Raw genomic sequence first — 22428 nt, 5'->3', positions numbered from 1 at the left:
GGATGAGGTCTTGAGTTGTGACAATTGCTTTAGTGGTGCTTGCACTGGATGGAGGGGCGACCAATGGAAATATAGGATGCTTATCTAAGAGGGAGGAGGTAGGAGGGGAATGGGTAAGGAATGGGAGAACGCAGAGTTTGGATTTTACTAATCAAGAAGTGAGCCTAACTATTGATTCGAAATGGATAAATTGAGCTTCGAGTCGAGCTTCGTCCAAGCTAGGATTTGTCCAATCTTGGCTTTGGGCCAATTTTAAGGCATGAACTAACCCAAATTATAAACTAATGAGCCTAAAGCTCCATCTGGTCCAGTTCGCCTTGGGCTGTCTTAAGTCCCCATTTGCAGTCAAAATACTTTTTAGACATGTTCCAAATACTTTTGGAGGTTGTCTATTCATGGGGTAAGTTTGGATAGGTTCAGGACCTTGATCCATGATCCAGAAAGGTAAGCAAAACCCCCTCTGACTCTGTTCATAGTCGCTCTAACTGAGGGTGAGAGAGAGAGAGAGAGAGTGGAACTATAAAGTTCTAATAAACTAAGCAAAAATTAATATTTTTCATATATAAAATAGTTCCTTATGTAGTAGTTATTATTTGCCATATTTGTACCCCATTTTTTGAAAATTTTTCATATCGTGTCTGTATTATGTTGCATCCATAGCCTGAAAGCATTTCAATCATCGACGTGTCTACATCATATTGAAATAGAGTGCCTGGTTATATGCTATTTATGCCCTTGTATTCGAGGGTATATATGTTTTTGTATGCATGCATTCTATTATTTATTGCTAATGTCTTGAATTCTAGGTTTTTCAAGTGCATGTATTAGGCCTTCTTTTACCACTCTCAAAATCACCACCTCCTCTAGTGGACTTGCATGCTTAGCCTTTTTAAGTCCGAATTGAGCTTCTTAAGTGTAGAAGATTAAACATTAATTTCCCTTCCATTTTCGAGCTCCTTTAGTCCTCCTGAAATAAAGCTTCAATTTATCTTGAGGGAAGACACCGTCACAAGCCTCCAGTGCTACCTACAAGAGAGATATAAATAGAGTGTTAAAGCCACTTGTGAAGTTGGTAATCAAAATCAGCTCTACTCTTCAATAGGACAAGGAAACAACAAAAGTTAATCCACATAGTCAATCGTAGAGATGAATTTCAAAATCCTAGTCAGGCTTGCCAGACAAATAATTGAAAGGTTACATCACCATAATACAGTAGCATAACATCACACCGATGGAATCAAGCTTACTGATAGTATATATAGCATCTGATATTAAATTACTGAAATTTGAATACTAGTCTCCAGGTTCTAGGTATATATGTTAATTTTAACATATATTTGTTAAAATTGAAAGCTTCCAAGTTGTTAATATCCGCAATTTGTTGTGTTGGGTTTCATCTATTACCATATGGAACCAAGAAACTCTAATGAGGTGAAAGCTTTGGATATTTCTGTAGAGGGGTATATATTAAGATAAAGGAAATGTGATTTTGAAAATCACATTACTATTAACTCTCTACAAATTCAGAAAATGAAATTTCTCAAATTAATTCCTGCATGGTTGCTGTCCTTATATTTTCTACCATTTTCTGAACTGCCTGATGGTATTTGCAAGCTGATTCTAATTGGAGCTGCTTCTATGCTGGAAGGTATACCCAAGGAATAATTATGCCTTTGGATTGATAGCATGGACTGGCAACAATGTACTAAATAGGCAGTATGATTCTATATGCTTCAATTTTTTATGAAGCCATTCCTCGTTATTTATCTTACATGCAAGAGATAAAGATTCTCAAATAATGATGCTGATACAAAACTGATATGCTAGTGGATGCATTGACTTGTAGATCTTGTAGAGGGGAAAAAAAGAAGAAGAATTGAATGCTTGTTTACATACATGCATACACAAGAACAGGCCATTAATCTTTATGCCTAACTTGTTATTTGATTGGTATTTTCCTGTTGATCCATGGTCAATATAGTCATATATTCTATCAGTGGTCAGATTATCAACTTTTTTTCAGTTGCACGAGAGACATCAACATGTTGAAAAATATCAATATGCTTCCTGCTTTCCCTCTATATCTCCGTAGATTGGTAACTACATATGATCAAGAAAAAACACTTCTGATTATTATACTGGATGCAGGTTGAGATTATTAGCAGAATCCAAAGGATATAGACTAAATGATACAGGACTTTATCTGGCTACTCGGGCCACTGCTAGAAAATGGTTAAATCTATTGGTTTCTCCGCGAAAAATGAAATTGCATACGGTAAGCTTTTGTATACCGGACCATTTTCCCCCTCCTCTGTAGGGGATCAAGTCAGGCACAAGCGTGAATTGTAGATCAGAAAAGGAGGTGTTTGATGTACTTGGTTATCCTTGGCTGGAACCTCATGAGAGGAATCTGTGCAAGAACCCTGAACCCATATATATGAATACAGTTGTTATAATTCAAGAATGTTGATTTTCCCCATCTTTGATTGGGTACACCTCGTGCATTAAGAATCATGGCATCTGCAGACTTTTATACCACAGATATGAAAACCTGGAAAGTTTGTTGAAAAAAATTGCTTCTTTACATGGATCTCCAGTGAACAATTCTAGTTTGGATTGCCAGCAGCCCTGGTTGTCCATTGTTGAGTGAAGTTAAACACCTTATGATGCCTGTCATGGATTCTGGAGACTGGTTGATAGTCTGCAAACGATTTAAGTAGCAGGAGGCTTGCTTTCAGTAACAAATTTTTAATAAAAAAAGTAGTAAATTTGCAAGTTAGTGTTTTTAATAAAATAGTTGACTCATCCGGTCATGTTTCAGAGGCATTCTGTTGCTGGTGAAACTTGCAGATCTTGAGCAACTTCTTGTACACAGAGTATGGTGGCCCAGGGACTCTCTTGGTTATTCCCTTCATGGTCATGGCTGATGCCATTAGAGAAAAAGGGACTTCGAGGGGCATGTCAAGCCGCACGTGCCGCGGTCATCTGGGCTCAAAAGCATATTGACAGGAGAGACAGGAGATGGTGACCCTTAACATGACCTCCCATAAGCCTTTCACTGCACTGAATCAAATATTTAAACTATATAGCATCCACTGTGGTGAATCAGATATGTAACTGGAGTAGGCAGTAAAGAGGCAAATTCTAGGGAACTTTTTGCTGTTGCCATGTTAGGCTTCGTTGATGGATGCGGTGTCATCTTGGTTGAATGGTGGTGGGGACTATGCCTACCTAATTTGCCTGCAGTGTGGTACTAAAAGATTGGTGAATGAGGAATTCTGTATAAAAGGTTTCAAGTATATGACACGCTAAAGTAAATCCAAATTTGTTATCGACAAACTTTTATTATATCAATTTAAATTCAAATAGCGAATCGTTTGAATAAATATAAATAAAGTGAGTAAAAAATGAACTCGAACCAAGCAAACCAGCGAATGCAGCAACAATTTTCACAAATATTGCTCTTCCAATAAGACCATATCTTGGAATGTTCTTATCAGAGTTGATATAATGTAATTTAGGAAATGACTGCAGAGCATGGAAGAGCACTCCTTTCCTTCCATGAAGAGTCCCTGATCTTATAATAAACATTCCTCAAAAAATAGTTCCTCATGCGAAATGCTTTCATTTTCAGTTAGAAAGCTCTTGCACTTGGACATCAGCTTGCTATCCTAACAAAATGTACTCAATTCTTCTTCCTTTCGGTCACCAGAGCCAGAAAAGTGAGACATCAAAGATACTCGAGCTACACCAATTCTCGAAAGCTTAGCTACAGCAATTTTTAAAAGCATATTTCGTCAATCCATAAGGTTTACACCTGCCAAAATCACTTTAAGACGTTGCAACGAAGGAAGGAAACCATTATCACAAAATAAGATTTACTTCCCCCTGAAATGCATGATGTTGTTGGCTGGAAAAACCAAGGAGTAAGGACATCTGACTTTTATTTATATTATTTCAGACTTTTCATTTCAATGTAATGTCTCACAAATTTTGACCTGTCACAAGGCATAAAAACCTCAGTATAATTATATTCCAGCCAGAGAACTGGCAGCCTCTCATCCAATTTAGGCTATGGGTAGCTGCTCAGCAAAAGGACCACATGCGAACAGGATTCTGTTGCATGCTACATAAGAACATCATTTTACAGTAAGGTTCTGGACAAAGATTGTCTAAACCAATTTAAAAATAAATCAGAAGTTAATGTAGGGGCTAACATTTAATTCTATGGCAAAAAGCACAGCATGTGAGTATATATATCTATCAGTCAAAAGAGGAATGCTAAATATTTCGCATGGACACCACAGGTTTGTCAAAAGATTCCAAGAGATTTGTTAGAAGTACTGCCCCCCTGTGGAGCGGTCAAGGAAATGGACTACCAGGTCAGCAAATCATCTCTCATCCAAATGGATCTTGATCGACGAGGACTGTGAAGATACTCGAAACTGAAAATTAGTCGACTTCAAAAGAAACTCCTGTCATCCCCCCCTCCCAGCATCTCATCCCGGTCGATAAAACGTTCAAGAAGCTCTTTATCCCGCATGACAATGCACTCTTCCTCCTTCCCAAACCAATCATAGCGATGTTTTGCAACATAATCATAGACTGCATCTCTTAGCGGGGCAGGGATGATCAGCAAGGAGCTTAGAACTGAGTAAGGAAATGGCAAGTATGATGCTACTTTCAGGGAAGCTGCATCTCATCCAATGTGAAAGTCAGTTGTAGTTGCATTTGAAAATAAAAATGACAGAAAATACTAGCACAAATGTTATCTCATATGCTATAAGAAACATTTAATCCTGTGAACATCATATGCATAAACATAGGAGATGCTTGGATGCCCAGATATCTGTTATGAAACCTCATACATGTGTAGGCAATAGTGACTGAAGATCTTTCAGTTTAAGGAGGGGAAGCAGTGGGCACAAGTATAATAAAGCATCAAACGAGAAATTGATTTCTCCAATCAGACAATTTCAAGGTACCACAAAACTTCTGTTAGAAGTGTTGCGATATCCTTTAAATAGACTTGGATGCAGAATCCAACTTAAGGCTGGAAAAGTCGATCTTTGTTTGGTTTCAGCAGTTTTAGTGCTTCTCGCAATTCCAAGTCCATAGTTGGAGTCTACTGACTCTGATTTGCATTATTTTGGCAGTTTGAATGTGTAGGTATTTTAGATATTCTAGATCATTATCAAAAGCACAAGTCTTCAATTTGAAATGTCCATGGTTAATTTTCACTGGTTTTATAGAGGCCTCACCACAACAAAGTGCATGCCTGGTTGTCTATGTGGGTGTCCTGCATCTGTCTGTGTGCATGTGACTCAAGCTTTCAAGGTTTTTGTGTCAATGGGTGGAAATATCAGGCAGTTAGAAATTTCATATGAATATCTAAGATATCCCCCCCCAAAAAAAGAGTCAAAATGAATGCCATATTTAAGGAAATCAACCTTACTGATAAACATATTAGCATCATACATTGGACCTTCGTGCTTATTTTATCCCATTATATGATATTGGGTCTCATAATATTTGGGCAATTCATACAACGTTCACATATAATCTTTATCAGAGAAATACATTAACTGGCCATTACCCCTAAAAGGTGGCCACCTCATATCAGGCCCTCAGAAGCTGCATAGTGTGTAGAGAAACACATTCCTCTAACATCACTCTCTCTCTCTCTCTCTCTCTCTCTCTCTCTCTCTCTCTCTCTCTCTCTCGTACTAGTGATATTTTAGGCCCTACTTGTCTGTGGGATAAAGTGGACTAACCTGGAAAAAAAAATCATCTTTTCAAGCTAATTCCTCCTTACCAAACACCGAAACTTACCTAGATTCAAGGGAGTTCATATTTGGGATTTTGAAAAAAGCTTTTTACTAACTTATCCCACCAAATAAGAAAAGAAATGCCGCCAAAATGGTAACGTTGAGTTATTCCTTCACTATTCCTCAACTCTATCCTCCTTTTCTACTTTTCTAGGATAACTCTATTCCAGAACCAAACAGTCCCTTGACAAAATGCTATGTACCGTAGCCAACACAGGTCCAATATTTGGGTTTGAGGTCAAATCATGTTAAGAATACCCAGCTCACAATGTACCTAATGGCATCTATAGTTAAGTATGGAATTACTATAACAATGAATATGTACTACTGAATATGCTTTTAGCCATGTTCCTTAATTTCATTTTTGATGTTTATAGGAATTATAACTGATTTATTTTTTAATAAGTGCTTCAACTCTGTTCTTTCTCATGCAAAAACTGAACTTTTTTTTTTTACCACATGAACAAATAAAAACTTAAATTGCAAGTACTATTTGATGGATCACAAAAATCCAAACAAAAAGTTCAGTAGAAGCATGCATGGTTTTTCATTTTATTAAATGCATATGCATGCAAGGAAATATCAAATCCTAGAGGACAGAAGATTATCTTACTAAAACCCTTCCTAAGGTAGAAGAATTTAAAATCTAATGATCATTAACATTGTTATTTCAGTGATATTGGACATGCTAACCTGTGGAACCTTCATAATATGCTTCAGGCCCTTCAATGAATAGAAAACGTCGAAGTACATCTTCCCGATCAACACCACATAACCTCAAGTATGGTTCAGCAGCCTTGGACTGGAGACAGCAAAACTTAATTTTTTCATACTTGTCAACCTTGATCACCCACTTTACTCCTGCAGTGCAGATAATTGTGACATTAGGTTTGAACAACAAAAAGTAAACTATATGGAAATTTTAGAAGTTCAAAACCATAACTTAGGAAAAAAGCACTTGGTAGAAATCTAGAATTTTTGAGACAGTTACATGGAACCATGTAAGCAAAAAGTAGCATAGGGCAAAACAAAAGTTTCGAAACTTTCTTTAAAGAGAAACGATCACATGTTTGAACCATCATTTCCAAAAGGTTCCTAGAGGTGATATTTATGAAAATGATCAAGATAATTTTGCCAGCACTTATTTAGTAAAAGAAGAATCATCATTGTGCAACACATACATGAACAGATTTGCCCATAGAATCAACTATGTGGTGTTCCTTATAGCAATCTTTGTAGTGCCTGATCTTTCATGAGCAAGATCTTATGATGCAATCCTATGAGCATAAAACAATCCCCTTACCTTCATGTACATGTATACATGTCTGTCCTTTTGAATCAAATCCATCAATGAGAACTTCAAGTTCCAACTTTTAATGCCAGTGATTTAGAAATTGATTTGTAATCCTTTTTATATGTACAACTTTTGTGCCCCGGTACCACATACCGCTTTAACTGATACATTTGACCTCCAATATGCACTTTGATAGGCCTTGATTTCATGGATAGATTTCAGCATAATTAGCACAAGAATGGTGATCTTCCTAACTACAAGTCAGTTGGTCTTAAGACCATAGGTTATCTTGCTACAGACCAAGTTTTAATGGTTAGATCTGCAAGTACTTCGATTCCATTTTTGAATCATATCTTGATAAAAGAGGAGGCAGAGCTGATCACATTAACAATTCCAGATGCAGATCTTCAAGCCAAAGAATGCTTGTTCCTAAGCAAGAACTCCAAGAGAGCAAATTTCTATAAGCATGGAATATCAAATTATCAGCAACATAATGGATGCTTATACTAAGTTATGTGCAGAATACATGTCTTAAAGTAATCTTGTAATGGCAAAAATTGTAATATCAGGGGTATGTTGATTGGAGCACCTAGAAATAATAAGTACCATCATACTTCTCATTTTTTTCTTGTTATCTGCTATACTCTCAAACTTAGCTCTGTAAATTATCTCTTTCGAATAAAAATTTTGGTGGCTAAGCCTCCATTTATCTCAAAAAGAAAAAAAAAGACAAAGGAAATCACATTAATTTGGTGGAAACATACGACCGATCTCCTTACCAAGTAGAGAGTTTGAATACCAGATCATAAATTGTCAAATACATAACGAATAATACTTTCAAGGCATGCTTTCTAGAGAAACACTCACTTGTAAAATATACACCAAGCGATGAAGGAACAAATCAACCATGGAGAGAGGATGGAAGCAATAGTGACTCAGAAACAAACATGACGGTCATGTTATCCCTGAATTTCACAATCTGCCCTGATATGATGAGGAAGCTTAATACCTCAATCTGAACCAACCAAATTATGGCAAACTTGGTCCAACCAAAAAAGACCAGAAATACAGACAAACATAATTAAGGAAAGAGTCGAATGCAATTCGCTGGGAGGCCTATCAACCATTTTGGTTTTCGTAATATAATTTGCATTAGATAATCCCTGTCAATGACCATAAGAAAGAAATCCCAAACCGCATGCATTGAGTAGAGTCTGAAATAGGGTTTTAATCCAGCAAGAACATCAAAAACCAAAGAATCCTATCAACGAACATATTCAGAGCAATACCCATACGATCCATCACGACTTTTATAACATACAAAAATTATTTTTTAAAAAAAGAAAACAAAGGGGCAACTTCGGAGATACAAGTGGAGAAGGAACCTCGGTGGCAGAGATGGCAGACGCCATCGTAGATGACGACCCGCGGCTGGAGAAGGGTGGGGATCGAGGCGGCCTTGGGAGGAGGAGGAGTAGGAGGGAGCTCGCTGTATACGAAGTCCTCGTCCGAAAGCTCGCCGGATGACCGGGAGGCAAAGCGGACGCCAGATATGGGAGGCGACGAGAAGCGAGGAGACGACGCCCTTCTCGCTGCTGCTGTTGCTGTCCAGATGCAACCCGGGAGGCCCCTTCGGATCATCTTCCTCCGATCATCTCACGGATTCTCTTCGAAAAAGAGAGAGCGAGAGAGAGTGCGTCCTCCGTTATTTTTCAAGGCAAAGGTAACGATACGGACCGCTTCAATTTAGCTTGGCATTAATCCAACTTTTTTGAGACCTTCTCTTTCTCCTAAAAAAGAAAGCTGACCATCAATTTATTGAAAAATTTAATCAACCAACCTGAACTGTATGATCTAGTTTCGACTTTTAGTTTTACTTTTTTCTAGCGGTGGGCATGGCAATTGAAAAATTACAACAATTTTCTGGAACTTTCCCGAATCTCAATTGTGCCATTATATTACACTTAACTATCTACATCAAATGATCTTTAATTTTAGCATACTTTTTAAGAAAATATTACGTTATTATTCAAGTCCAGCTTGGTCTAGTCACTATTTGAGCTTGAAATTTAGTCTTGCTTTATTTTTTTTTTTCTAGTAGAGAAGATCGACCAAGTTATTTATGGAGCGAACGTCTTTAGCCATCCTGTTTTTGCAAAATAGCGTGCTTTATTTTATTTTTTGATACAACGACTGTTCACAAATATAAATACAACTGATAGAGTCCAGAAAAAAAAAAAAGGCTTGGAAATAAAAGAGTAGCTGCATAACATTTCTAGAGAATCTTTTCCGAGTATTGCGCATACTTTCTGAAAAAGGTACAACGGCGGAGTTAAGTTACCGGGATTGCATGGGACCGTTAATCAGAGTTCTACTGGCTACCGCAAGACGGCAAAACCGACTTCCCCCCAACCCGGCCGGAAGACCCAAAACCGAAGGAGATGTTGGCGGGAGCCGCGTTATCCTCTCCCCGCCTCCTTCGCCTCCACTCCTTCGTTGCTTTTCGGAGCGGCGAAGCACTCCGAGCTCCAAATTCTTCTTCTCTCTCGCTTACTCCGCTGCCGGTTCCTAGGGTTTCTTCTTCTCTGGTGAATTTGGCGAGGCCGAGCTCCGGCGCCCGGTCGAAACGGGACGCGGAAAGTTTCTGGGAGGACCCAGATGATGGGTACGGAAGCGATTACGAAGAGATGGATCGAGAAGTGGAGGAACGAGGAGTTGAAAAAGAAGCGGAGCCTTCTTATCTTGGTAATAATGCTAATAAATCTACGACCTCTGCATACGAGGAGGAGCTTGTGAAAGGTTTCGTACCCTAATCTCTGTTCCTTCCTCGTCAAAATTGTACTTCGATGCGGAAATAGGAGGTTGGCTGTGTTTTCCCAACCCATTTAGACTAGTATTTTTAACAAAATGGAATCGGTTTTGAAAAGTATTTTAAGCTTCAGTTAGAAAAAGATGAACTAATCTTGAAACTGTTTCATCTAATGGTTATCTGGTGTGCTATCTTAGGTGACTATTTCATCGGCATTGGGCTAGTTCTGCCTGTGCACTATTAAAACAAGTAGATATATTTCAAGCCTAACTGGATCCATTTGCGTCATTTTTGCCGCCTTTTGAATTCTCAGGCTCTTATTGGGAAACTTTTCAACCATTAGTTAGTTATGCTCCGTTGCGTTTCTACGGTGATATGCTTGCATTAATGCGTGCAGCAGGTTTTCTTATGGTTTTTTTTTTTCTCTCTCTCTCTCTATCGCCTACCAGCGTTTTTCTCATTTGCTTGTGCCAAGTGATTTGTTTTCCGATGTTTTTTTCCGAACCGGCTGTTGGGTATTAGTTTTACTGTCCGCTTGAAGACTTGTTTGAACTCCTGATCGCCGTATCAATCTCCCACGCCATGTGGGAGATGCTTAGCAAAGAATGGGAAGAAAGAGAGAAACAGGAGGAATCAACAGAAGCGGCACCCCCGATATTGATAGCCTGTTTGGGAACGTTGTTGTTTTTGTTTCTTTACAAATTAGTGGAATACCACATGGAGGCTGATGCTTTAGATTATCACATTTGCTCAAAACTTCTGCTATTCCTCCTCTTCACACCTTCCAACTCACATGAGAGATTTTACATGGATAAGCTAATTTACTGTCCAAACTGACCCTAAGTGGGCTTCTTGTTTTGTTTAATTATGGTTTCTCTCTTTTAGGCTTTCATGTATGTTTTGCTCTTCTTTTTTTCCTTTTATTTACTTATCACTTTCTCTGCTTTTCTTAAACATGTTTTATTATTTATACCAAGCATCAGGACATAGAAGGAAGATAACATTAACCATTTGTACCTTTTCCATGTGTATACCCATTTATGGATAAGTCTCTAGTGCAGTTAGATGACACTTTTGTAGTTATGACAAGTTACCGATCGTACTTGGAGAACTGTGAGGCTGTTATTTATTGCTCTGGCTCTACCCTTTCCATGGTAGGCTGCCCATCTATTTCCTACTTCTTGCAGAAGTTGAACTGCTGTTAGAACCAGAAGAGAAGGCTATTTTGCAAGAAAATGAAGTTCCTGATCTCAGCAAAATATCGACTGTTAAGTATTTTTTTTCCCCCAACCAAGTGTCTTTTATTCTTGACATATACATAAATACACAAATAAAACAGTATTCTAGTGGTCTCATATGTAACAGTTGTTTCCTATATTAATACTGTTGCATAAACTAGCATATCTCATGATTTTTTTTCCTAAAGATGATATGATGCAGCTAATTGGTGTTTTCATTCCTTGTTAGGATAATATCAACCATTTGACTGCTTACTTGTATAATTTAATACAGATGAAGTGGAACCCATTTCATAATCTGGCATTGTCAGGGCAAATACCTTTCATGGATAAACTACTGGAGCTTGGTATTGAAATTGATTCTGTGGACAAGGTAGGTTTTTAATTCCCTAGATGAACTGTCTAAAAAATTAAAATGTAATATATCTCATCTAAAACAATGGAGCTTGAGTAGGTTTGGTGACACAGGATGGTTTCACTGCTCTTCATAAAGCAGTGATTGGTAAAAAGGAGGCTGTTATTAGCCATCTTCTGCGGAAAGGTGCAAATCCTCATATCAGGGATAGGGTAAGAAAAAGTTCCTACTTCTAACTCCACATGCTATTGTTCTCAGTGAAATTTAAATTACAAAGTTTGTCATCCTTCTGATAGGATGGTGCCACACCACTGCATTATGCGGTTCAAGTTGGTGCAATGCAAACTGTGAAGTTACTTATCAAATATAAAGTTGATGTAAATGTTGCAGATAATGTGAGTGTCATATTAATCGGCATAATTTTTTGTACTGTTATATGGCCCAAATGTTTACTTTTTATTTGCAATCACTATACAGGATGGCTGGACACCGTTGCATGTTGCCATACAAAGTAGAAATAGAGATATTGCAAAACTACTGCTAGTAAATGGTGCTGATAAGACAAGAAGAAATAAGGTAACCATTGAAAAGCTTAGATTCTATTATTGATCCTAGCATTAAAATGCTTTTATAAGTTCTTTAGTTGTCCAGACTATTATGAATAAATGTACATAATACTAAAACATCACCACGAGCAGCCTATTTTTCAATTGTGATAATAGCCCAGGAGTTCATTGTTTATTTACTTATTATCTTAGGAATTTTTGAAGAATGGTACATTAATCAGGTTTCTGAAGCATGAGCATCTTGCTACCTGTTACTTCACCCAGCTTGTGTGTCTTTGGTCCTTAATGCAAACAAAAGCCTGCCCATAGCCAAAAGCAATTTGTTTGTCTGCTTGGTTTAGTTTTGGAATTGTTAGTTGCAATTTTCCAGCTCTCAGGTGAACAAGTTCAAGTTCGTGCTCAAATGTTTCTACATTTCTTGCTTGACATAGTTTCAAAACTGTTCTGCTTGAAACAACTCTCTGCTTCATATAACATAAGGTGTATTACATAATCCTTGTTCATGCATATCAATTATCAATCTTGAAGCTATGAGGAGATGAAAAACTTTGTGTGGAGAATTTAGGAGCCTCTAGAAGATATTGTTTAGTTGGAAAACTTTACAAGATGAATCATATAATATAAGCTTTTGTACTATTTATTTTGTCGTAACTAGAGCCTTGCTTTGCCAAGTCCCAAGACTGACTCCAATGTAGATGAAGCAATGGCTTGAATTCTCAACTTACTGTCACAGAAGCACAAAATTGTCAGTTGAAACTTCGAGTTAAATAATTGTACAATAAATGGCCATTTATCAAGCAAAGCAAAGCTGAATCTCATCCAAATTTATTAATTTGTTTACTTGTGCAACAGATAACCTTGAAGCCAAACCAAGATCTACTTCATTGAATCATCTCGTAATATATAAACTAGTTCATTATACGCACATTTTACATCCTTTACTATAGGCACATTACAATATTCTCACTTTAGTTCTAGTATATAACACACCTTGCCTTGTAATACAACCCTAATATGATACTAAGTCAACCCAACACATTGCGGAAGTTAGAATCTATAAGCTACCTCAACTTTAATTGTATTTAACAATTCTAGACTGTCTGTAGATGGTGAAGAATAGAAAATAAAATTCTGAATCCATATAAAATCTGTCAATTATTTGCTAAAGTATAGATCGTCAACTATATAAGGACACTGCGAAAGATGTTCCAGAGCTTTACCCTACAGCTCGTTGTTTTCCTCTGGCCCGCCGCTGTTCTCTATTGTATTTCTTTTCTTCACTAGCTGCTTTCTATAGGTGGCTGGGATTTCTAGAGCTGCAAAATAGTGGAAAGAGAGCAGAACCCTCCTATTTATAATGGCTTCTAAGCATGAGGTGTCTAGCCATCCCAGTTTAGTACCTAGCTGCCATGTCCTGGTTAGCTAGGTGGCTGAACTTCTAGCATGAGGTGGCTGCTTCAGCATGGGGTGCAACAAACCTGATATGGCAGCTTAAAGGAGTTAGCATATGATGGCTGTCCTAAGAAAGATGAGGTGACAGTTCAAACACGAGGTGGTACCAGCAGGAGGTGGTAGTCTAATGGTATGGCAACTCACTAAAGAAAGCATGAGGTGGCACCCAATAGATAAACATGAGGTGGTTGTAAGAATGCAGAGGCATTAAGCGTAGGGTGGTCATTACTCTAGTAGCAATTTAATCCCTAGTCCTTTCTAATTCATGCTTAGAATCTTATCAATCATTAAATTGGAATCTTTACTAAAATTTTCATACAAAGATACATTTTCATGATGATTCCACCTACACATATGAATACTTAATAAAATAAATTTAGCTCCCACGTATAAATGATTATATAGTCGGCATTAATATATTTGGGTCTTATAAATGTACTACAAAACACAAATTCATCGATATCTCCTATTATTATTTCATGATATAATTTTTTACACATGGACTCTGATGTTCTGATGCTTGCCTGACATCTTGGTATGGTCCTTGCAATATCGTCAACATTATATGCTGTACTTTTGGTGATTGATCTGCCTAGGAGATATGGATCAAATTATGTATTATGGATAGCATAAAACCAACACTTTTCATCATTATCTGCTGTATATTTGTTAGTTTTTATGCAAGTGCCTCGTAAGAGGCAGCTTTAATGCTAGCTGTTATATAGCAGTCAGGGTTGAACAAGCCTAAATCCTTGTTCTAAATATCTAAACCATAAGAGCCCCTAAATGAAACCAAATTAGATGACAGCTCTATTCATCTATCAGGTGACATATTTATAGTATCCTAGTATTTGGTTCCGTGCATCTACAATGTAAGCATCCAGTACTAGACAAGGCAGGTGCACGACTTCCCTACATCTCAGAAATCTGTGGTTTAGTTTAATAAGCTGTCATTTCTTATCTGATATTCTTCTGTAAGCTAATGATTCTTTTACAAAGTGGGCACAGATATTTAGTGGCACATGATACTAGAGAAGCCGCTGGCTATTTGCTAACCACATGATACTTTGTTTTTGTATGTTGTAGGATGGAAAAACTCCTTTGGATCTAAGCTTATGTTATGGGAGAGATTTCAAGTCGTACGAGCTTGCTAAGCTACTCAAACTTGTTCCAGCAAACAGAGATCCTTGAAACTCCCTGCTTATACAATAAATGGAGATATAAAAGAAAGACTAACGGGACATTTTTGCTGAAACTTTGAATACTTGTGGGAATTGCTTTTCTATGAAGAGAGGGCCAACAAGCAGCATGGCAATTCATAAAACTCATGGAAATGTTGATCACCATACATGGAAGTCCAAAAATAGTGGTCAAAATCTGATCATTGTGCTGAAAATTTTAAGGGACTGAAATTACATAGCTGAGCGAGGAGGCACTTTTTATTTGTGCGCTATGCTGGCATCTTCTGCTGCATGGGTCAGCGAAAATGATTTCATTAAGTGGGATTTAGAGTTCATATTGATTTCAACAGCAAATATGGCCTCCTTTAAATGAAGAACCATGATTCTCTTATTGGCTGTCAATCAGGTGGGAAGAAGGATTATTCAACAGGCATATGCAAATGTTTAGAGGATGTTGAAAATAACTTGACAACCTCCCTAGCAGACTCCTCCAAAAGTGGGGAAATAAAAAAACGTAGGACATTTACTCTACCACATGCTCAAGGGCAAGGGCAATAATTTTTTGCATCTAAATCACCTCCTACTCAAACTTAGAATTCTTACAGAAATTTTGGGATTAACATCATCTTAGCATAGGAAAAACCATACTATGGCCTGAATGGTGGACTTGATGTATGCTTTGGAAGGAGGGAAATTGGCTCGAGAATGAGTGCCATTGTTATGTATCAATTTTTTGGTAAAGATCTCTTGGTGTATCAATTGGAAACAAATTATGAATCTGATATAATGACTTCAGAAGCAACTGGAACATGCATTAGGTTTTAGATGAGACTGATTCCAGAAACTTGGGCGTTATGTTGTTCTTAAAACGCAGCAGCCATTCAGTCATGATTGGCTGAGTTATGAATAATCTGATTCATGCTTGTCACCACAAATGTTTCAGCTCGACCAATTTGGATTGGCAAGTTCTGCAACCTTCTCTTAGTAACACAAATTGTTCCAATTAAGGAGAGAGAAATAATGCTCCATAACCAAGGAAAAGGGAAATCTTGAAGCCAGTTTCAAGATAATTTGTGAATGAAATTTTTAACTCGGATCGATCCCCCAAAAAACAAATGCTAGTAGTCTTAGCTGTAGGTCAAATCTCTCATGCCAGAAAGAGAGACTTGAGAATAAAAAATAACTCAAGCCAACTTCATGGAAAAATATGTTGCTCCACTGATGCTAATCTCCGCAAATTTTCCCATCCTGTACATGCCCATCAAGCTGGATGTTCACAACAATGGTAGCTCCAGCGTGCACCAGATGTTACAGTCTCCATACGACGCTAGACTATTGTATCATCAGCTGATCTCAGTCAAGCTCTGATCTCAGTCAAGCTGGGAAGCTCGAAACCTGCAACATACACCAAATTGCGGAGACTGCAACACATTTTGGACATATACAGCAACACCCAAATGGAAATAAATAATTGCACAAGGGCAAAAACATACAGAACTAAACCTTTTCCTGCATGTCTGAAGACATGAATACTCCACAGGAATGCCATGACAAAGACCGAATTCATTTTCAACTCCATTCGCATGACAATAATCATCTCTATCCATTTACCATGTCTGTATTCATTTACCACATAGCTCATAATAAACGATACTATCAAAGGATAACCGATCCATCAAGCAACACCACTAGATATCAATCTATACCACTGTTTGGAATATAAATCGCATGAGAAGTTCTCTAGTTCATTATAATCCTGTGAGAACCCAGTGACTGAGTCATTCAGATCAGTTGGATTAGCAGCTTAAAATATTCATGCAATATAAAGTCAAGACTGCAACAATGTATGATAACCAAAATAAGGAAGATCACATGCTAAGCCAAAAGAAAAGAGGCAAGCTTCAGCCCAAAAGCAGCGAAGCTGGACTACAAGCGTCAAAACCTATCATACAACCCAACAATCCAGCATATCATTAGCTCGAGAAGACAGCAAAGCCAATGGCCAGGTGGATAACCTTTGTTTTATAGCAGAAGCAGGTTATTCCTTTTCTGATATGCGCCTGTATACAGCCCGGAAAGTCTGGCCCCCATTTCTAGCCACCTTCTGGCCTTCCTCAGTAGCAGAAGATAACAACCTAACAACAGGGTCTGCTTCAAGTTCTTCCTCTGGAACAGCTTCGAACAAAGGGTGATCCTCCAAGCAAGATCTCATCCAATCTCCAAGCTCGTCCACATCCGTAATTGTGTATATGATACCTCCAACCTCCAATGCATATGCGTATTCATCGAGCAGCTGAAGGCTAATCACCCGGCGCCGGTGGTTCTTCTCCTTGAAGTGGGGATCCGGGAACAGAAAGAACATCTTCGACAGCTGCCCCTTCTCAAAGTAATTGGGTACATATTTCATAGAATTGGTGCGAACAACTGAAATATTCTCATACTGCCCCGGATTTGCAGCTCTCAAAGCCAATATCCGCTCTTTCACATATTCAGTAACCTGTATGAAGTCATTAAATTTTAACAGCACACCAACCCGCTAAATTGAACTGAACACATAAACGAAGCAACCTTTCTTACCTTATCTCTGAGCTCCATTCCAATCATTAGAGTGTCAGGGAAGAGGCGGGAGAGGCCGACAAGCAACCCACCAAACCCACAACCAATGTCGGCAAATCGAATCTTGCGGGGTGGCGCGCTACCATCGTCATCATCAGAACTCCTCGAGGGGAAGAAGTAAGGGAAATGTTGCGAATAGTCCACATCGGCGGGGATGATGGGGATGGGGAAGTGAGAGTCGCTGAGAGGATTGCTGTGGGCTCGAGCTCTGTAGAAGCGTTTCCTGGGAAGCCGAGCCGACCGGCCGTTGTGCTGCATGTTATTGTTATCGCTCTTCAACATGGGAATTCTGATACAGGCCTACCGTCCTAATGGCGTAAACTGATCTAAATTCAAGTCGAGGTTTCTAGGAGGGTTCATAGAAACATTTAAGCGAACACTTCATATGCTTGGTTTCAACACTACGTCATTGAAGAGTAAATGACCTGCGAAAATAATAGAAATTAGACATCAACCGCTTATCATCAAAGAACAAGATTTCGCCATTATTCTGTAAGGTCTAGATAGATAAAACGGCGAAAATCTAGATATATTCGCCTCAAAGGAAACATAGAACCAAACAGAAAGAGAATATAAGTAAATACGAAAACAAAAAAATGGACGAGGAAGGGCAGTCAGAAGCTAAATGCTTTGAAATTTGTAGACGACGATGAAGAACCCTACGTCATGCTTCGAAAAAATTGCAGGAAAACCATATGGTTTGAAGAAATAAGACGCAACCAAATCAAAATACAGCAACTCCCGAAGTCCACAAAATATCCAATAGAAGCTTTGCAATTTTATAAATCCACAAGAAGATAAAAGTATTGAAAAAAAAAAGAAATGATCGAGAGAGCCAGCATATGACTAAAGAGAGGGTGATGATAATTAGAGACATAAAAATAAAATTAAACGCAAAAAAAATCTGCTTTTTTGCGTCCAAATCATCAATACAAGTGCATTTTCGATACCTGACCTCATTCGATTCTCTTCTCAAAGGCTATAATTAGCTCATTTTATTTATTTTGTCTCTCTCTCTCTCCCTCCCTTGGGTTTACGCTGCCGCAGCACCAATCCCTCCCAAGTTCCAAGCGCCAGAACCCTAAACCCTCCTGTAGGTTTGTTAGCACCGTGTTATCTCAGCCGTTGATTCGGAAAAATAAATTCGACAGTTGGAATTGCATATCCTAGCGGCAATCCGAGTCCAACCCATCTTCCGAGGTAAATACTTGGAAGCCCAAAAATTTGACCAGGTCCAGGCCGTCATGAGCACCAATCCAGCACAATAACACAATATAAGCCCGTCTGCGCCCAGACCATAGGCACCGTTCTACTTACGATTGGTAGAAACTCTTTTCTAACTAACTCGCGCACTGGGGTTGTGTTTGATTCGTAAATTCAAAAAAAAAAAAAAAGTATGATCAGGATAATTTTGCCAGCACTTATTTAGTAAAAGAAGAATCATCATTGTGCAACACATACATGAACAGATTTGCCCATAGTATCAACTATCTGGTGTTCCTTAGAGCAATCTTTGTAGTGCCTGATCTTTCATGAGCAAGATCTTATGATGCAATCCTATGAGAATAAAACAATCCCCTTACCTTCATGTACATGTATACATGTCAGTCCTTTTGAATCAAATCCATCAATGAGAATTTCAAGTTCAAACTTTTAATGCCAGTGATTTAGAAATTGATTTGTAACCCTTTTTATATGTCCAACTTTTGTGCCCTGGTACCACATACGGCTTTAACTGATACATTTGACCTCCAATATGCATTTTGATAGGCCTTGATTTCATGGATAGATTTCAGCATAATTAGCACAAGAATGGTGATCTTCCTAACTACAAGTCAGTTGGTCTTAAGATCATCGGTTATCTTGCTACAGATCAAGTTTTAATGGTTAGATCTGCAAGTACTTCGATTCCATTTTTGAATCATGTCTAGATAAAAGAGGAGGCAGAGCTGATCACATTAACAATTCCAGATGCAGATCTTCAAGCCAAAGAATGCTTGTTCCTAAGCAAGAACTCCAAGAGAGCAAATTTCTATAAGCATGGAATATCGAATTATCAGCAAAATAATGGATGCTTATACTAAGTTATGTGCAGAATACATGTCTTAAAGTAATCTTGTAATGGCAAAAATTGTAATATCAGGGGTATGTTGATTGGAGCACCTAGAAATAATAAGTACCATCATACTTCTCATTTTCTTCTTGTTATCTGCTATACTCTCAAACTTAGCTCTGTAAATTATCTCTTTCGAATAAAAATTTGGGTGGCTAAGCCTCCCTTTATCTCAAAAAAAAAAAAGACAAAGGAAATCACATTAATTTGGTGGAAACATACGACCGATCTCCTTACCAAGTAGAGAGTTTGAATACCAGATCATAAATCATCAGGTACACAACGAATAATACTTTCAAGGCATGCTTTCTAGAGAAACACTCACTTGTAAAATATACACCAAGCGATGAAGGAACAAATCAACCATGGAGAGAGGATGGAAGCAATAGTGACTCAGAAACAAACATGACGGTCATGTTATCCCTGAAATTCACAATCTGCCCTGATATGATGAGGAAGCTTAATACCTCAATCTGAACCAACCAAATTATGGCAAACTTGGTCCAACCAAAAAAGACCAGAAAAACAGACAAACATAATTAAGGAAAGAGTCGAATGCAATTCGCTGGGAGGCCTATCAACCATTTTGGTTTTCGTAATATAATTTGCATTAGATAATCCCGGTCAATGACCATAAGAGAGAAATCCCAAACCACATGCATTGAGTAGAGTCTGAAATAGGGTTTTAATCCAGCAAGAACATCAAAAACCAAAGAATCCTATCAACGAACATATTCAGAGCAATACCCATACGATCCATCACGATTTTTATATCATACAAAAATTATTTTTTTATTAAAAAAAAACAAAGAGGCAACTTCGGAGATACAAGTGGAGGAGGAACCTCGGTGGCAGAGATGGCAGACGCCATCGTAGATGACGACCCGCGGCTGGAGAAGGGTGGGGATCGAGGCGGCCTTGGGAGGAGGAGGAGTAGGAGGGAGCTCGCCGTAGACGAAGTCCTCGCCCTAAAGCTCGCCGGAGGACCGGGAGGCAAAGCGGACGCCAGATATGGGAGGCGACGAGAAGCGAACAGACGACGCCCTTCTCGCTGCTGCTGTTGCTGTCCAGAGGCAACCCGGGAGGCCCGTTCGGATCATCTTCCTCCGATCATCTCACGGATTCTCTGAGAGAGAGAGAGAGTGCGTCCTCCGTTATTTTCCGAGGCAAAGGTAACGGAGATGAGACGACGCACGTAGCCCCTTCCCCTTCGTTCTCTTCTCAAAGGCTATAATTCGCTCGTTTTTTTTTTTTGTCCCTCTCTCTCCCTCCCTTGGGTTTACGCTGCCGCACCACCAATCCCTCCCAAGCTCTAAGCGCCAAAACCCTAAACCCTCCTGTAGGTTTGTTAGCGTCGTGTTATCTCGGCCGTTGATTCGGAAAAATAAATTCGACGGTTGGAATTGCATATCCTAGCGGCAATCCGAGTCCAACCCATCTTGCGATGTAAATTGTTGGAAGCCCAAAAACTTGCCGGGTCCAGGCCGTCATGAGCACCAATCCAGCCCAATAAAAAAATATAAGCCCGTCTGCGCTCGGACCAAAGGCACCGTTCTACTTAAGTAGAAAGTCTTTTCTAACTAACTCGTGCACTGGGGTTGTGTTTCATTCGTAAATTCAAAAACAAAAAAAAAATGAAAATAGTAAAATTTGTATCCATGTGAATAGTTAGTGTTGCTGGTGGTCCAAACCGAGAACGATTGGCACTGCGGTGTGAACGGGGTTCCGTCTGAGTTGTCTTGGTTGGTGTTGGTTGCGCTCCACCTTCCGCCAAGAAACCTGCAAACAAGCCTTGCACCACCACCAGGGTGGTGATGGCCCTCCGACGGTCAAGTCAGAGGAGATTGGAGGAGGAGGAGAGGTGATAATCGCAAGTAAGAGAGTGCTCTGGGAGATATTGCTCACCTCCCCCCCTTTCTCCCCCCAGCCGCATATATACCTGGCTGGGGGGTCTCTCAGGGGGTTCGTTATCGTGGGGCACGATGGTGTGGCCACTGACATGGCCGTTACAGGGCGTCGTGGAGCAGCACCGGGTACGGCCACGTCAGGGCATAGTGGGGCTCCGCTTTGTACGGCTGATGCAGGAGATCGTGGAGCAGCATCGGATACAGCCGTTGCAGGGAGTAGTGGAGCAGGAGGCCGCGGCGTGCCTCTGGGGAATAGCCTGTCGTTATCAAGAGATCTCCGACTCGGGGTCGGAGCGCTGAATCAAGGGGCAGCCGACTCGGGGTCGGGCTGCGGAGCCGAGGATATCCGACTCGGGGTCGGATTGCTGGATCAAAGGGCAGCCGACTCGAGGTCGGGCTGCGGAGCCGAGGACGTCCGACTCGGGGTCGGAGCGCTGGATCAAAGGGCAGCCGACTCGGGGTCGGGCTGCGGAGCCGAGGATGTCCGACTCGGGGTCGGATTGCTGGATCAAAGGGCAGCCGACTCGGGGTCGGGCTGCGGAGCCGAGGATGTCCGACTCGGGGTCGGATTGCTGGATCAAAGGGCAGCCGTAGTCTTCCTGGGCGCGCGTGCCGGTCACGTGGGGCATGGCGGCTTATTTCCCCCGTAACAGTAGCCCCCCACTTCCGAGCCTGGAACCAGAAGGGGAACAGGTGAAGGGAGTGATGTTTCGGGATTGCCGCCGTTCCTCGGAGAGGCGCGCGCGCTTCGAGCTCCCCGCCCTTTTTATGGCGTATGGCGGTTATTGCTGACCTGGCAGTCTGAGGATTTCGGCGGACATCCTTCCTTAATGGTGTCGATTCGCCTTTGGGGCGCGAGCGACCCTTCGGCAGCCAGGCGTCCTCTGGCGTCATCGAGGCGTCACTTGCCTTTCCGCCTATTTAATCGGGGGCCTTTCCCCGTCCGTCTTCTTCTTTACAGATATTTTCAAGTTTCCCCTTTGCACAGCTGTTGCTGCCGTCGGACTGTTCACTTGTTTCTCCTTTGGCGCTCTCGGAGCCGTTCTTACCTCTTTTCCGGTGAGTTTTC

General features: G+C 39.9%; 3 protein-coding genes across 3 annotated transcripts; 1 reads left to right on the top strand and 2 right to left on the bottom strand.

Moving 5' to 3' along the window:
* Nucleotides 1-4158: 4158 nt before the first annotated feature.
* On the bottom strand, nucleotides 4159-8943 carry LOC103710030 (uncharacterized protein YuxK). The gene is made up of 3 exons (XM_008795607.4): nucleotides 8508-8943; nucleotides 6522-6689; nucleotides 4159-4692 (listed from the first exon to the last, which is right to left on the bottom strand). Exons 1-3 carry the CDS (start codon nucleotides 8761-8763, stop codon nucleotides 4463-4465), a joined length of 654 nt encoding a protein of 217 aa, XP_008793829.1. The 5' UTR covers nucleotides 8764-8943; the 3' UTR covers nucleotides 4159-4462.
* Nucleotides 8944-9496: 553 nt separating this feature from the next.
* Nucleotides 9497-15125, top strand: LOC103710029 (ankyrin repeat domain-containing protein EMB506, chloroplastic). Its single transcript, XM_008795606.4, has 7 exons — nucleotides 9497-9921; nucleotides 11119-11198; nucleotides 11444-11542; nucleotides 11638-11736; nucleotides 11821-11919; nucleotides 12002-12100; nucleotides 14629-15125. The coding sequence occupies exons 1-7, from the start codon at nucleotides 9564-9566 to the stop codon at nucleotides 14731-14733; spliced, it is 939 nt and encodes a 312-aa protein (XP_008793828.1). The 5' UTR covers nucleotides 9497-9563; the 3' UTR covers nucleotides 14734-15125.
* Nucleotides 15126-16434: 1309 nt separating this feature from the next.
* Nucleotides 16435-20729, bottom strand: LOC103710028 (tRNA (guanine-N(7)-)-methyltransferase). Its single transcript, XM_008795605.4, has 3 exons — nucleotides 20297-20729; nucleotides 17301-17764; nucleotides 16435-17220 (listed from the first exon to the last, which is right to left on the bottom strand). The coding sequence occupies exons 2-3, from the start codon at nucleotides 17619-17621 to the stop codon at nucleotides 16762-16764; spliced, it is 780 nt and encodes a 259-aa protein (XP_008793827.2). The 5' UTR covers nucleotides 17622-17764; nucleotides 20297-20729; the 3' UTR covers nucleotides 16435-16761.
* Nucleotides 20730-22428: the final 1699 nt, after the last annotated feature.

This window comes from Phoenix dactylifera, chromosome 7 (assembly GCF_009389715.1).
Source record: "Phoenix dactylifera cultivar Barhee BC4 chromosome 7, palm_55x_up_171113_PBpolish2nd_filt_p, whole genome shotgun sequence".
Lineage (NCBI taxonomy): Eukaryota > Viridiplantae > Streptophyta > Magnoliopsida > Arecales > Arecaceae > Phoenix > Phoenix dactylifera.
This window is presented reverse-complemented; position numbering and strand designations above follow the sequence as displayed.